Source organism: Prosopis cineraria, unplaced genomic scaffold (genome assembly GCF_029017545.1).
Source record: "Prosopis cineraria cultivar Desert tree isolate PC_DT_omini unplaced genomic scaffold, ASM2901754v1 PC14, whole genome shotgun sequence".
NCBI classification, from domain to species: Eukaryota; Viridiplantae; Streptophyta; class Magnoliopsida; order Fabales; family Fabaceae; genus Prosopis; species Prosopis cineraria.
In genome coordinates, this window is record NW_026555345.1 from 26,399,881 (window position 1) to 26,412,506 (window position 12,626).

The 12,626-nt window shown below is 30.7% G+C and overlaps 1 protein-coding gene across 1 annotated transcript; it reads left to right on the forward strand.

Moving 5' to 3' along the window:
* The first annotated feature begins 10,579 nt into the window (after positions 1-10,579).
* LOC129292417 (pentatricopeptide repeat-containing protein At1g62930, chloroplastic-like) lies at positions 10,580-12,321 on the forward strand. The gene is made up of 2 exons (XM_054929972.1): positions 10,580-11,069; positions 12,128-12,321. The coding sequence occupies exons 1-2, from the start codon at positions 10,580-10,582 to the stop codon at positions 12,319-12,321; spliced, it is 684 nt and encodes a 227-aa protein (XP_054785947.1).
* Positions 12,322-12,626: the final 305 nt, after the last annotated feature.

The following is a 12,626-nucleotide window of genomic DNA, read 5'->3' on the forward strand; positions in this document are numbered from 1 at the left end:
TTTTATTTATTAAAAATATGTATAAATAATTAAAATATCTCTCTCTTTAAATCAATAAAATTGAATAAAAATAAAAGTTTTATTTTCAACACATGCACCCTAAGCTAAAAGCTTTGCAGTCAAATTGGCTTAGGGTGCAAGGCTTCTGACTGGGAGTATAAAGTTTTTGACTTGGATGCGAGGCTTTTGGGTTAGGTGCTAGGCTTCTAGGTTGGGGGTGCGAGGCTTCTAGATTGGGTATGGGTACTATAACAGTCCTCATCTCATTCCATTAGGGGTCTTTTAGAATGGGCAAACCCACATCACTACAATGGAAGCCAACTTTCTTTAATGTGATACTTGAGTTATTTCTCACCCAACCAAATAGGTATTTTGAAGCATTTTCAAACCCAAACCTCCAACCTATACGACTTTGAGGAACTTGAGTCTAAGTCTAATACCATTAAGTTAAGTGCCTTTTACGTAATAGTCTTTACCCACCCCATCAGGGGTCTTTTGGACTAGGCGAACCCACATCACTACAGTGGAAGCCAACTTTCCTCAATATGATATTTGGGTTATTCTTCACCCTACTAAAGAGGTCTTTTGAAGCCTTCGCAGACTCGAACCTCCAACCTTCACCACCTTAAGAAAGTTGACTCAATGGTACTAAACTTAACCTCAACTTCCTTAAGGTGGTGAAGGTTGGAAGTTCGAGTTTGGGAAAGCTCCAAAAGACCTCTTTAATGGGATGAGGAATAATTCAAGTACCACCTTGAGGAAAGCTGACTTCTGCTACAATAATGTGGGTTGGCCCAATCCAAAAGACTCCCAGTGGGGTGAGGTGAGAACTGTTACAGGTGCAAGGTTTCTAATTTAGGTGCAAGACTTCTGGCTTGGAGTGTATACGTTGAACAGATAATTTTTTTTTTCAATTTCATTGGTTTAAAGAAGGGTATTTTGTTCTTTTGTACATATTTTTTAACGAATAAAATCTTGCATTTGGTCCTTAGAACTAATTTTCCTCTCAATAATGTCCTTTTCACCAATTTTCTCAAGAGAAAATTACATATAAGTCTCTTACAAAGAAATTAATTATTACAAAATTCACTAACAGCTTAACTAAAGATATAATTTTTTGGGTTAAGATGTAATTTTACCCTTCAACTATTCTCAAAGTAGCAATGTTGCCTTTAAACTATTCATAATAGCAATGTTGTCAATAAATTAATTAAATCAGAGCAATGTTGCCCTTGCAGTTTTAAACGTCTGTTATTGTAGTTAGTGAGACCCACTTTACATGAGTTAAGGTGTAATTTTGCCCCTAAACTATTTTTAGAGGAACAATGTTGCCCTCACCATTTAAAAATTATAAAAATAAAATTATAATAATATTAAATGTATATATAAAAATAAATATAAGAAAAAATATAAATTATAATTTTATAACTTGTCATAAGTAGATTTTAGTTAAATTAGATATTTAGATATAAATAAATTCAAAAGTATTTTTAATTGTACCCATAACTATTGACCGGAGCTATCGTTAATGACTTGGTTTGGATCAAAAAATTATTTTTATGATTGAGTTGGATTAGACAAAAGTTAAGCTGCTATTAAACCAAAAACTAAAGTTAAACTGAGAATCATAGTGGTTTTCAAAAAACAGACAATTTTAAACATAATATAAAGAAATGCTTAAACAATTTAAAAAAAAAATTAAAAAAAATTAAATCCTACTAAAAGTTAATTTTATTTTTGAATAATTCACATGTATAAAATATGATTTGAAACTATTTTTTTATAAAAATGTTGATAGTTATAGGTGTAAATGCAAATAATTTTGACTTTACTCATATTTAATTTAACTAAGATCCACTTGTATTTGACAAGTTATAAAATTATAATTTATATTTTTCTTATATTTATTTTATATATACATTTAATATTATTTTATTTTTATTTAATTTTATAATTTTTAAATGATGAAGGCAACATTGTTCTCTTGTGAATAGGTTAAGGGCAAAATTATACCTTAACTCATGAAAAGTGAGTTTTACTAACTACAATAATAATGGATGTTTAAACGGCAACGGCAACATTGTTCCAATTTCATTAGTTTAGGAGCAACATTAATCTTTCGATAATAGTTTAAAAATAAAATTATACCTTAACCCTAATTTTTTTATGAAAAACTTTAATATAATTCTCCTTAATAGCAAGGATGCCTCTCAGTTAATACCATTCTCTTTAATTCCATCACCTTGTATCTTAGAAACTTGGTATTATCATGTCTTATGCAAACTAATTTAAACTTTCATTGTATGAGATTGTTATTGTTGCAAATTCCTCTGACATGCCATTAATCTGCGTTTGAAAGCACAGTCAGACGGTGAATAACTCTTTTTTTTTTTTTCTTTGCAGAATAACGATAACGATTATATTAAAAAGACAAAGTAACAATAGTTGGCCGTCCATGGTGGATGACTGGATATGGCTTACTGTTTCAAACAAAAACGTAAACAATAACAACGGAAAAAGAAAACATAAACATGATTAAAAAAATTAATGGCAGAAAGTAGATCCCATTTGAAATCGTGGTGTATGAGGATCGACCTATATGTATGGAATGAATTTTGAACCTCGTGATGTGTGTTTGAAGATGCAGAGAGGCCAATCAAGAGGTTTGATGACAATGCAATAAAACATGATCCAAGGTTTCCTGAGAAGAGCAACCAAGTACACGAGTGCTGTTGTTAGGGTGATGGTGGGAAAGGATATCCCTCATTGGTTTGTGCAGAATTTTCAGGAGAAGATGAGGAGTTTTTTTTTTTTTTTTTCCTTTTTAATGAAGATAGATCCTTAATCAAAAGTAATTGCAAGCTATAGTCAAGTCTATCGGACAATCTTCGTTCACCATCCACCATCTTAATACAATAAGGTGGAAGTTGATAAAAATAATGTAACATACAAAATCATTTTGAGCCTAAGGGTCTAAATAAAAATAAATTCTAGCTTGGTTGATAATTTTTCTAATAAGTGGTGAGTAATATCACTTCTAGTAATCAAGTTGATCATCTCAACACAATCCGTATAGACTGTACATGTGAAATTTCCTTTCTCAACATATTTAAAGACCATAAATAATACTAATCACTTTAATAATAGCAAAGGATAATTACCCATATTCATGTTAAAGCCCCATATTTAATTAGCATTATGATCTCTTACAACACCTTCACATTTACCAATCCCATCTTTATATGACCCATCAACATCAAGCCTTACTTAGTTGCAAAGTGGTCTTATCCAAACATCACAAAGGCAAAAGATAGGGAATTTTGATAAAGAGAGGTAGATTTGGAAGAGTATTGCTCACTAGGATGCTTGTCCCAACAAAACAAGTCGAGCCCATAAGGTCGACCTGTTTATGACCAATAATTACAAAGGTCAAGCTTGAATTTTAAAACGTCAAAACAAAACACAAACTTATAAGGGCCAATCCTAATGGGTTGAGATGGGCCAGCTTGTTTAGCTTATTTATTTATTTATATTTTAAAATATTATTTAGTATGGTAATATCATCGATATTCTTGATAATATTTCAAATATTTAGTTGTTATAGTAGTTTTTTTATAATTAAAATTTACATAAAACCATGGTTTGTTTAATATTTTTTGAATAAAAGTTTGGTTTGTTTAATTGTAGAAAATAATTTGTTTGGACAAAAAAGTAATTGTTTTATCTACTTTAGATTTTAGACAATAATGTGATTCATGTTACGTATGTGCATTAATATTTTAAAATTTATATTTTTTTAATAATAGAGTATTCTTAAATTTATTTAATTTGTACCGTATGACTTGAATTGAGAATTTATAAATTTTAATGTTTTATTATTTGAAATAAGAAATTTTTGCATAATCAAGATATTAAGAAGCAAGATGTTGTCTATATAATTTGATATTGGAATAAGATTTTATGTATAGTAGAATGAATGAATTATTTGTTATTTTAAAAAAGTAAAAGGACTCGAAGTCGATAGGGCTGACCCTAAGCCCATTATGCTTAGGGCCGAACTTCATATATAAGCATCTCAAATAAAATTTAAGCTTAAATAGATTAGTTCTTTTAATTTCAAGCTTGTCAAGTGCTGGGCCAACCTGTTTTTTCAATTTTGCAACAAATAACATTGTCTTCATTGAAAAAAGAAGAAGGAGCAGCCAATATTTGATTTACTGATTCGACGAGCTACAATTCAAGAACTCTTGATTTGTTCGACTTTAAGGAATTATGCATAATAGGACTAATTATTAAGAAAAAGATAAGATCCATCTAAGGGTATTGCCTGCCTCAGCCACCAAAGAAGATGGTTTTTAATGGAATATTAAATCCTTTTCCAATTTTCCATTTGATGTGATCTAAGACAAGACGTTTAGATTTCAAAATACCCTTCCACATCCAAGATGCATTGGAGTGCATGCCAAGTATACCTGATGGATTTTTGTTGACATATTTAAATTGGAGAATGCTGACAAGTAGAGTCAGGAGGAGCAGTAATGACTCGCCAGACTTGTTTAGCAAGGAGAGAGGCATTAACTTCCACAATTACATGAAGACCTAAACCTCTTCTTTTCTTTTCTTTTTTTTTGGATGCAAAGATTTTCTCATTTCGTTAAATGGATTTAATATTTTTTGTCATGTGATCCCCAGAAATTTTTTTGGCAATAAATACTATAAATTTTCCTTCTAATAAAGTTAAAAAAAAAATCAATGCATGATAACTAACAATGCAAGATGGAGAAAGAACGGACTTTATTAAGGTAAGTCTTGAAGTTTGTTAGAGAAGATTGATTTCCCAAGATTGAAGCTTCCCCTCAATTCTTTTTTGATGATATACTGATAGATTTGATTTTTATTCCTCCCAAAATCCATCAAAATACTTAGATATTTTTCAATTCTATTGGAGAATCTAATCTAGAAAATACAATAAATGCTCATTATATCTGCATTGAAGATAGAGGGACCGAAGACAAGACTAGTTTCTTTTATTTTTTTTTTGGGTCGGTAGAAGAGACAAGACTAGATTTGTTACTGTTGATTTTTTTGATCATACCATTTGTAGAAAGTGTTAGGAACATCCTTGATTTGCATTTGTTTGTGTTCCTTCGGAGAAATGAAAGTGTCCTCTGCAAACACGAGGTGAGAGAATGCATGAGCATTTTGGTAAATTACGACACCATTCCAATTTCCCTCTTCAAAAGGTTTTTTGATAAGTCAAAAAAGAACATTGGTTTCAATAATAAAGAGATAAGGAAATAGCAAGTCTCCTTGTCTAATTCCTCTTTTTGGAGAAGCCTGGGTGGGACAGCCATTAAAGAGGACTTGAAAAGAGACAGTACTGACACATCGATGAATCAAGTTGATCCATTTCTCCAGAAAATTCATTTTTATGAGGACGACAACAATAAATTCCCATGAAAGGCTATCAAAAGCTTTTTCAAAGTAGAACTTAAGAGATTCCCATTTTGAGGGAGGACCCTAGGCATGATGGATGTGGTGCATAACTTCAGAGGCAATAAGAATGTTATCAGAGATTATATGACTTTGAAGAAAAGCTAATTGATTAGGCTCCATAACTTTGCAAAGATTGCTTTCATTCTCTCACGTAAAACTTTTGGAAAAAAAAAAAAAAGAACATAGACAACTAAAATCATCTTTAATTAACCGCAAAGAATTAGAATCTACTTCCAAAAGACTTGGGAGATGTATGTCTTGCTAATCAGATAAGATGGAGGAGACGAATGCAATGAGATCAATAGAGAAAAGATCCTCAAAATACTTGTAAGCCAGATTAAGAAGCTAAGATAAATCTTCAGTCTAAGTACCATTTTCTTTTTTCATGCTACAAATGTAGTTTCGAGTCATTATAACATTTTAAGATTTGGGTAACATTAGGAAGGAATAATTTTATGGAAAATAAAAATTTTCATGTAATTATTGGAGTAAAGATAATTTACTAAAAAATGATTCAAATTCTGGGACTTAATCTAAAGACATACTTTTTAAAAAATAAAAAAAATAAGGCTAAATGGGATTAAATAAAAGTTATTTAAGATATATTTTTTTTCAACTCAATATTTTATAAATGTTTTAATGTTATGAACATTTAGTTAGACTAAAATATACAAACTTAACACTATAAGTTCTGGGAAAGACTAGGGGGAAAAAACCTTGGATGGAATTTAAAAAAAAAAAAAAACCACAAGAAGGGAAAACAATCAATGAATGTGTTAAAATAATTGGGCCACGGCAAACACACCCAACCCAAACATGGCCCACATGCACACCGACCCAATTTTATATTTCATCACCTTTCCCTCTCCAGCGTCTTTTCCAGGTTTTGCGCGGGGAAGAGAAGCAGTGGCGTCCCCAGGTGTGTCGCCGGGAAGGGGTGATTTTTAGAGCTAAATCTAATTGTAAGATATTTTGGGTGTGATTTGAAGTTTTTTAAAATTGGATAAGTGTTTTAAATATTTTCTTAAATATATTTTTTTGTCTTTTTTTTTAAATTTTTGACAATGAAAAATTAGGGTTTTTATAATTTCGAATTTAGGATAGTTTTAATTGATAAATTTGAGTTTAAATATATTAGTGGAGTTTGATCGGTTAAGATTTGTTTAAGTGTTTGATTTGGAAAATTTGAGGTTATGATTTGCAATAAAGTAAATGTTTAAGAAAATTAATTATGGTTTAAATTTAAGTTTAATACTTGAGTTGTCATAATTAATTAGATTGAAATTGAGATTTATTTTAGAATTTATTGTTTGGACTTAAATTGAAATTTGAGAATTTTATAAGAACCTTAAAGGAATTTCATATAATTTTTAAACCAATTAAATCTCAATTTCAATGTATATAAAACGGTGAATGTCATTAATCACCTCAAACTTTCATTTTATTATAAATCCTAATATTAAATCTTTAAAATCAAACATTTGAAACACTTAATACAACTTCATCAATATATTTAAAATTAAATTGATTCGTTAAAACTATTTCAAACTCGAAATTATAAAATCTTAATTTTTTACTATCAAGAATTCCAAAAATAAGAAAAAAATGACACTTAGAAGAAAAATATTTAGAATACTTATTTAGTCTTAAAAAATTTTAAATTACACCCAAAATATCTTATAATGAAGCCTAGTTCCAAAAATCACTCCTTCGCATGGTCACACTACGGCGACACTACTCATTCAACACTGAAGATATTTAGTTCATGCCACATGTTTGACATGTATATTTTGAATGTCTGCTTCTAATAAATAATGTTTCTTTTGAATTCTTCCTTCATAGTTCATACGCCCAGTCTTTGATTTATGAACTATGAGGTGCATCTCAGTTCCCAAGTTCTGCTCTTGAGCTAGAATTTCAATGATCTAAATTGCAGCTGAAATAAAGTTCTTTTGGAGTTGATAAATTGAATTGATAATTTCTTGCAATTTATTATGGACCTCATTTAAAGTTGATCTAGTTCTTTTACAACAAAGAAAAGCTATGACCAACCCTGTTTTGGATTATAAGCATATATATGCTCATGTTAAAAAGTTGAACTTGCTTGAATGGTTTTTAAATATTTATTTCTTTTGTCAAACAGAATAAATACGTTTCTTCCCTGTCTTAGTTCAAAGTCCTTTAAGATGGTTTCTCCTCTTAACAAGAGGTGAAGTTAACTATCATGAATATGTGATGCTTGGGTTCTTGAATCTCCAACTTTTATGTTTATACTTTTCTTGGATGTAGATTAGGCTTGATGTATTTATAATATGAAAAATTTCATTTCTAACTTACAGGCAAAAGCGTATGAAGTATGCTTTCTTACAATGAAATTGCAGGTGTTAATTCTCTTGCTCCTAATGATGTTTTGGGTCCAGGTTCTCTGACGTGTGAGAACAGCAACATTTGTTTGTACAACTCTAGTGTGTAATTATACAAACAAATGCTCAATTGATATAACTTTGAGGTTATTAATTTTAAGTTAGGAGTCATTTTTGTCTTTGAATTTTTTGTATAGGATTTGTGGAGATTTAGAACTTGATTTGGGTCCTTTTTGTTTTTAAATTGTTAAATTTTAATTATCCTTATTTTACTAGTCACATGTCACTTGTTGACCATTTTTTGCTTACGTAAATGCAATTTAAAATATGTTTGATTAGGTTTTTTAATATTTAAATAAGAAAATAATCCAAAAAATTGAAGTTAAAATATCAAGTGTTCCTAAATGAATATTTCAATGGCAAAAGTGGTTCTATTAAATTCTAAGTGGTCATCCACTTGGACACCATGTGATCTAAAAATTCAACAAAACCTATCTAACTAATCAAATAACGGTCGTGGTGTGTAAATGGTAAAATAATGAGGCGTTGAATTTTAAGAATTCAAGAGCAAAAATAATTCAAAATCAAGTTGAGTTTAGAACATCCGTGGACCTTATCCCGAAGGCAATACTCTTAACGCTACAAATTAATATCAATACTACACTATGACTAGTAGTTGAAGTTGTCAATTTTGAGGCATGGGTTTTTATTTTATTTTAGTTTTTTTAATAAAAGGTCAAATGCATTAAAATAATAGAAACAATGAACAAGAATCACCTGTTAGAGCAAGCTAAGTCAACACACGAATTGATTCTAATATGCAATACTTCCTCCTTCCTTATATATAAGATGTTTTTGATATAATCACATAAACTAATAAAAATTAGTTATCTAATTAAAAACATAACAATATTTAATTTTTTTAATTATTGTAAATAAAAAATGAATTTTTTTTAAAAGTAAATTAATGACAATACTTATCTTTTTTTCTTTCCAATTTAATAAAGATATAATAGCTCATTTATTAAAAAATATGTTAATAAACTCTTATATTTAAGGATAAAAAAGGGTTTTAGAAGATTTTTTATACATGAGGATGGTAGAAGTAAGTTAGAATTGCAAAAAAATTCTAATATGCAATAAGCTTATTACTTTTACATACTCAATGATAACATAAACTCGTGAATTGAATTGAGTAGTTAGCTTGTTGTTCCGCAGTAAAATTGCAAAGACGCTACTCGGGACAAGCTTTATGATAATACTTTGACTGATCATGTTAATAATAATGTTTACCCTTGAAATTGTATCATTAAAATAATCTGATGGTGTTTTAAAAAAAAAAAAGAATCTTGTAATATGTCTGAATTAATGTAAATTTGAATTTAGATCAAATTTTTCATTTGAATAAATAAAATTTTATGAATTTGAATTTGATTTAAATTCTAATTTATCTCTTATTATATTTCTTTTATGATTTTAAATTTTTCCTACATCGTAGTTATTTATTTTTGAAAAATTGCTAAAAAAATATAAAACTCTACTGCTTCAAAATTTCAAGATATTAAATTAAATTAATTAAAACTAAGAGATTTCTTATTTCATGTAGAAATTAATTATTTTAAAAAATAATTAGCAAGATTTAAAATGCAAGCATTACAAGTGATACATAGAAAATTACAATTAGAGTGCTAGCCGCTTTGATTTCATCACCATGCATTGCGTACAATTCAAGGTACGCGTTCCCCAAGCTTGCTCACTTTCTTCCATCTTCCTCGTCTCTCGTGCCTCCCACTTCCCATTATTCTCTCAGTAGCAAGTCCTTCTTGCCCACTCCCAAACCTCAAATGCAAATAACATCAACCACAGCGTCGCTTCATTCAATTGCTTACTCCATATGCGTCCCCCACCTTCCACCATCCAAATTACCAAGCATTTAGGATCCATTGTCAAGAATAAGGACTATCGTACAGCCGTCTCACTTTTTGCCTAAGTGGAGTTCATGGGACTCAAACCCGATTTATTTACTATCACCATCTTGATGAATTTTTACTCCCATATAGGTCAGATGAATTCTGCTTTCTCGATACTGGGGAGGATTCTCAAGATGGGAATTCAACCAAGTAGCATAACTCTGACTGCATTGTTAAATGGGCTCTGTAATAATAACAAGGTTGGGGAAGCACTTGACTTTTATGACAATCTAATGGCTAAAGGATTTCAATTGGATGAATTTAGTTGAGGAACATTGATCAACGGCCTGTGCAAAATGGGGAAATGAAGGTCTGCGATCAAATTTGTCCAAATAATGGACAGGAAAGGAAGTAAATCTGATGCAGTCATATATAGCACTATCATTGATAGCCTTTGCAAATATGGACGTGTCATTGAGGCGCATGGATTGTATTTAAAGATGGTTGATCAAGGAATTTTTCCAACTACTGTAACTAATACTTCCCTAATCCATTTTTACTGCAGTAGGGGACAGTGGAAAAATGCTGAACGATTGCTCCATGAAATGGCATTGAAAGACATCAAACCTAACATTTATACATTTAGCATATTGGTTGATGCATTTTGTAAAGAAAGGAGGATTGTAGAAGCTCAAACAGTGTTTGCTAGGATGATGAAATATGGCGAGAGACCTAATGTGGTAACTTTCTCTAATGGATGGATATTGTTTAGTGAATAATTCGAGTGAGTCAAAAGAAGTACTCAATAAGATGGTTCAAGGTGGTTTGGTAGCTGATGTATCTAGTTACACCATCTTGATGAACGGATTTTGTAGGACTAAAATGGTGGATACAGGTATAGATCTTTTTCAAGAAATGCGTCAGAAAAACTTGGTTCCTAATGCAAGAACTTACAACTCTTTTATTTATGGCTTGTTCAAATTAGGGAGAATGTCAGCTGTGCAAGATCTTGTTTACGAGATGCATGAAAGTGGTCATGCTCCTAATAGAGTCACATATACCATTTTGTTAGACGCATCTTGCAAATATGGAAATCTTGAGCAAGGGATTGCGTTATTTAGGCTAATGGTCGCCCAGAGAATTCAACCTAATTTGTGCACATACAATATACTTATTGATGGTTTATGTAAAGGCAGTAAACTAAATGATGCTCGAGAGATTTTTCAATACCTTCTGATCAACGGATATCAGCTAGATGGCTATTCATATATCATTATGATCAATGGGCTTTGCAAAAAAGGTTTGTTTGACGAAGCCATGTCCTTTTTCCCAAGAATGAAAGCGAGTGGGCATCTCCCTAGTTCAATAACATTAACATATAGAATACTTATTCAAACTCTTGGAAAAGTGTGAGAATGAGATAAGGCTGAGAAGCTTCTTCATGAAACGATTGGCGGTGGTCTTCGAAATTGATCAAATAAGGTTGAATGCGCTAGTCTTGATATGTATTATACTTGTGTAAATGTTGAAATTTGTCTTTAAGGGCTAGCAAATTCTTGTTCATTTCCAATTAAAATTTTTTCGATGATACAATGACCAAAATGTTGTTTAAGAAATTTTTTAAAGCAATATGTTTGACATATTTGTTTTGACTGTGCTTGTTTCTAGTGGATAATTTGCCTTGAACATGACTGTATTCCCTCATCCATCATAGTTCATCCAAAATGTGATATATAAACTTTCAGGCGTATCTCGGTTCTGCTCTTGTATTAGAATTGTAGTGATCGCAATTGCAGCTATAATATTGTTTTCTTGGATTTCATAAACTGAGTTGATAATTATTCCTTTCAGTATATCATAGACTACAGAAAAAGTTCATTAGGCTCTTTTAGACAAGAAAATCAGCGTCTGAACTTGTTTTGGAGTTTAAGCATAAATGAAAAGTATATGCGTCTGTATTATACTAATGGTGAAGTTGAATTTGGTTGTTTGGTTTCCAAATGTTTGTTTTTATGGTAAACCGAACAAACATCTTTTTTTTCTTTGTCATAATTCAAAGTCCTTCGACCATCATGAATATGTGATGCTGGAGTTCTTGAATCTCAAATTTATAAATTTAGATTTGTCTTGAAAATAATTCTGTTAGCAGGTTTACCTATTAAAATGACATTGTGCAATCCATATAGTCAATTCTACCTAATGTGACAAGGTTTATTGTTGTTCACCTGTTGTGTTTTTTATTCATTGCATTTCTAACTTTAGATAAACCTATATACAAACTATGTTTTCTGACAAGGAAATTGCAAGTATGATTGTGCTTCTCTTGATATTAAGGATTGTTTGGGCTTTCGTTCTCAGCATCTTGTTGGAACAGCGGCATTTGCTTGTACAACTGTTGTCTGAGATGCATTATTGGAAATGATAGTGTCATGAACTTTGATTTTCAATTGGATAATCTTGATCTTACAAATTCAGTTAAAGTGTCCAGAAACATTGTAGTTGAAGCGTTTGACTTTATGGTTTTGCCCATGAAGATCTTTGAGGCCCATTGATCTAATGTGGCAGGCTGTAATTTCCAAATGAAGTAGGTATTTATAATTGTGCAAGGAAGTGGGTTTTTGAATAATAAGGAGGCAAAGCCTTAGTAAAAAATAGGTAGATCGCTACCATAGGCCATATGATCATTCAACAAATTCTGATTTAGGAGACTTCTACAGTTAGAAGGTAGTTCTATCATAACTTTTATTTCTTCAATTATATCTAGGGCATTACGTGTGAGCCAATTGGCATAGATATTGGCTTCTCTAAAAATATGGTCATAAGATATCTCACAATACTTTAGAATCAAATCTCAAAT

Bases quoted from the DNA above. Each gene is read 5' to 3' on its own strand.
- LOC129292417 (XM_054929972.1), top strand. From the start codon at position 10,580: ATGGTTCAAGGTGGTTTGGTAGCTGATGTATCTAGTTACACCATCTTG. The intron at 11,070-12,127 runs GTTTGTTTGACG...TTTCGTTCTCAG, and splicing joins CAATGGGCTTTGCAAAAAAG to CATCTTGTTGGAACAGCGGC.